At 58.3% G+C, this 3,179-nt stretch overlaps 1 protein-coding gene across 1 annotated transcript in view; it reads right to left on the bottom strand.

Annotated features, from left to right (window-relative positions):
- Ier5l (immediate early response 5 like) overlaps positions 1-622 on the bottom strand; it is a 1,595-nt gene extending 973 nt beyond the window's left edge. Inside the window, exon 1 of the mRNA XM_029560229.1 lies at positions 1-622. This exon is cut by the window's left edge and continues 973 nt beyond it. Coding sequence (XP_029416089.1) covers positions 1-422 — 422 coding nt within the window. The 5' untranslated portion in view covers positions 423-622.
- Between the last annotated feature and the right edge of the window lie 2,557 nt (positions 623-3,179).

Below are 3,179 nucleotides of genomic sequence, written 5' to 3'. Positions count from 1 at the left end.
GCGCAGCCCCTGGGCGCCGGGTGCTGGTGCTGCTGCAGCTGCTGCTGGAGATGCAGCTGGTGGAGCTGGTGGAGCTGGTGCAGCTGGTGCCGGGCGGCCGGCTCGCGCGCCTCCGCGTCCCCGCCGCCGCCAAGTTGGAGCGGGCCGAAGTCGGCCGCGCTGGCCGGCATTCCGGGCGCCGCGTACGCGAGGTGCTGTTGCTGCTGCTGCTGGTGTTGCTGGTGCTGGTGTTGCTGCTGCTGCTGCTGGCGCCGGTAGAGCTCGGCGTAGCGCTCGCTCAGGTAGAGCTGGCGCGCGTTGCGGAGCACGTAGGACACCAGGAGGTTCTTGTGCAGCTTGATGCCGCCGCGCTGGGTCCGGGAGCTATGGATCTTGCGCAGGGAAATGCTGATCAGGCTCTGGGCGTCCAGGGCGCACTCCATGCTCCTGCCGAGCCGCCGGCCGCAGAGCAGCCGCTTCTGCTGCTGCTGTTGGTGCCTCGAGCTGGTCGCCGGGACGCGCCGGGCACCGGGAACGGAGCCCGGGTCAGCGGGTCGGCTGCGCTCCGAGAGGAGCCGCCACCATGCGCCGCGCGCCACCCGCAGGCTCGCGCTCCCCAGACGGCGCCAAAGCAATGAGCTTCGGCCAGCCCCGGCCCCAGCTATTTAGCCTGGTAGCAGGGCCCCGCCCCTCAGCATCTCAGCCAATAGGAACGCCCAGAGCCTCCCGAATGACAGCCGCTACCCGCCCCGGGGCCACTCGGCTGGCCAATCAGACCAAGGCGGTTCCTTTGTGCTATTCAAATACCGAACGGACCCCGGGCCTCCAATGCAGCGGCTGCCTCGAATGTCCTCCTGGGGCCGCGGCGCCGCGCGGGACTCGGAGCCGCAGGGGCCGCAGCCTGCAGCGTGGGTCGCCACGCCGGGGCCGGAAAGCAGTCCGCGCCTTCGCGGGACCAGGCTCCCGGAGCCGGGGGTCGGCTCACCTGAGCGCCGCGGCGGTGGCTCCGCCCCCTTCCGCACGGCTGGGCCTCACCTGCGGCAGGTGCGCGCGGTTCCCCACTTCTGGCCACGCGGCGCCTCCTCTTTCTCACCTGCCGGCCCTCGGGTGGCCTGGGCGAGCCGAGTCTCCCTCTGAAAGAACCTAGGGGGGCCGCCGCTGGGCGCTGGGACATTCTCAAGGAAGAGAGAGTTTGGGTCCTGATTGCCTGCTTGACTCTTAGCCGGGGGTGGGGGTGGGGGGACGCGACACCTCCCTTTCCATTTGTCCGGCTGGAAAACCCAGTGAATTTTGATCTCTGATGTAGAAAGGAGCTAGGGACCTGCTAGAGCCCCAGGGCCTTCGCACTCCAGAGCTTCCAGATCACCTTTGGGTAACCTCTTCCTTCCCGCCTCACTAATAACAATGACAATAAAAGCAATTATTATGTGCCTAGCTTGGGGGCCCTAGCCAGAAAGTCCTGAATCCCTGGTTCTCAGAGCCTGGGCCTGAGGCCCACGAATTGGAGTGACCTGGGAAGTCACAGAATCCTTGGTGCAGAGCTAAGATGTGGTCAGGACCCTGAGCCTCAAGCCACCAGGAATACCTAGGACAAAGATTCTTTAAGTTTTGTGTCCTTATTCTTAGCCATTTACAGGCCAGCTGGGAACAGATCCACATAAGAAGGAAATTCCTTGGGGGGGGGGCGGTAGTGGTGGTGTGGGTGCTGGGGGGCTCTCCAAGATGCCTGGGTAAGGGCTGCACCCACAGTGCCCAAGGCTTCCTGAAGTACTCAAATCAGGAGGTCGACCCTGGAGGGTTCCAGGGCTGGGTCTTTGAAGCAGGGTCCACAGAGACCATACCCTGACAGCAGGGACCTTGTGAGGGCTGGGGTGTCCAGGCCACTCAGTCAACTTCCTGTTATCTCAGCTGCTCCCTGAGGCTCTTCCAAGAGTCTCCTTATCCTTGGGCCCCTTCAGTAGTACCTCCTTTACCCCTTGGCTGGAGTCAAGAGACCCAGACACTGGGTCATTCTGTCCTTGGGCCTGCCTCTCTTTAACCCTAGGAATTGTTTCTTCAGGTTTTCAGTGTCTTCTCAGGGACATCCAACAAAGGTAGAGCAGGTTTACCTAGCGTCTCAGCTTAGACACTAGCTATACAAGTAACTTGCCCAAGAGGGCTCCCCCCCTTTTCATTCCATGCCTTCTGAGAACAGTCTTAGCCCCTGGGATGAGCCCCTTTCCCCACCCTCCTCCTAGAGAAGCCGGGTTAAATTTCTAGAGCAAGCACATTTTACTTGACATCCTGTTGGTCAGTCAGTGATGGGGATGCCTAGAACTAGGGAACCTGCTCCTGTGCTAATCTCAGGGATGGGGTGTGGGGGCAAAGCACACCTCCCCTAATTTCCTGGATACCCATCTCAAAGATGCATAGCTGGGAGGGCTCAGCTGGAATCAGGGGCTTCTGGAGCCCACAATGCCCGTTATCCTTGTCCAATATTTATTGAGGAAACTGACACTTGAGGTCACATAGGAAGGGATAGTGTCAGGATTGGAACCCAGGTCTACAGGTTCCTAGAACTATATCAGTTCTTAGGGCCCAGCTCCTGATGAATGAATGGTACCTTGATTTGATAGACTTCCATGTTTTCCAAGAGCCTTTGAAAGGCCCTGGGGAAGCAAGAATCATTCTTGGAGATATATATATATATATATATAAATTTTTTTTTTAAATTTTTAAAATTTATTTATTTTTTTGTCTGAGACCATGGCCGTGGGGATCCAGTCTGGGGATTGCTGGAAGTGGGTGGGGGTAGCATCTCTTGGTACTTCCCAGCCTCTCCCCAGCCGCTGCTGCAGAGTGAAGTGTTTTTCTTTTCTTTTTTGATTTTCTCATTGATAGAGATGAAACCCCAGGTCTCATACATGGCTAGGCAAACACTCCACCACTGAGCCACGCCCCCAGCCACCAAGGTGAGTTTTGAACTCTAAGGCCCTTTCACTTGGGAGATGAGGTAGGAAGAGGCCAGTATCTGCATATCCCCCCTTCTGGGGGGGGGCTTCTTGTGTGCTGCCCACACTTAGTCTCTTTTCTTTCTCAAGGACAGAGGGGTGGGCTGGGGAGAGGGGCAAGCTAAGCAGTTGTCTGACTTAATAAAACCCTTTGATCTTTTTTGGGGTAGCCTCAGGCAGCAGAGTTGTTGCAGCTGTTGTAAGAAAACA

The sequence above is a fragment of the Nannospalax galili genome, unplaced genomic scaffold (assembly GCF_000622305.1).
Source record: "Nannospalax galili isolate Female #2095 unplaced genomic scaffold, S.galili_v1.0 scaffold290, whole genome shotgun sequence".
In the NCBI taxonomy this organism is placed as follows: domain Eukaryota; kingdom Metazoa; phylum Chordata; class Mammalia; order Rodentia; family Spalacidae; genus Nannospalax; species Nannospalax galili.
Note: the sequence above shows the minus strand (reverse complement) of the source record. Positions and strands in the feature narration are given on the sequence as shown.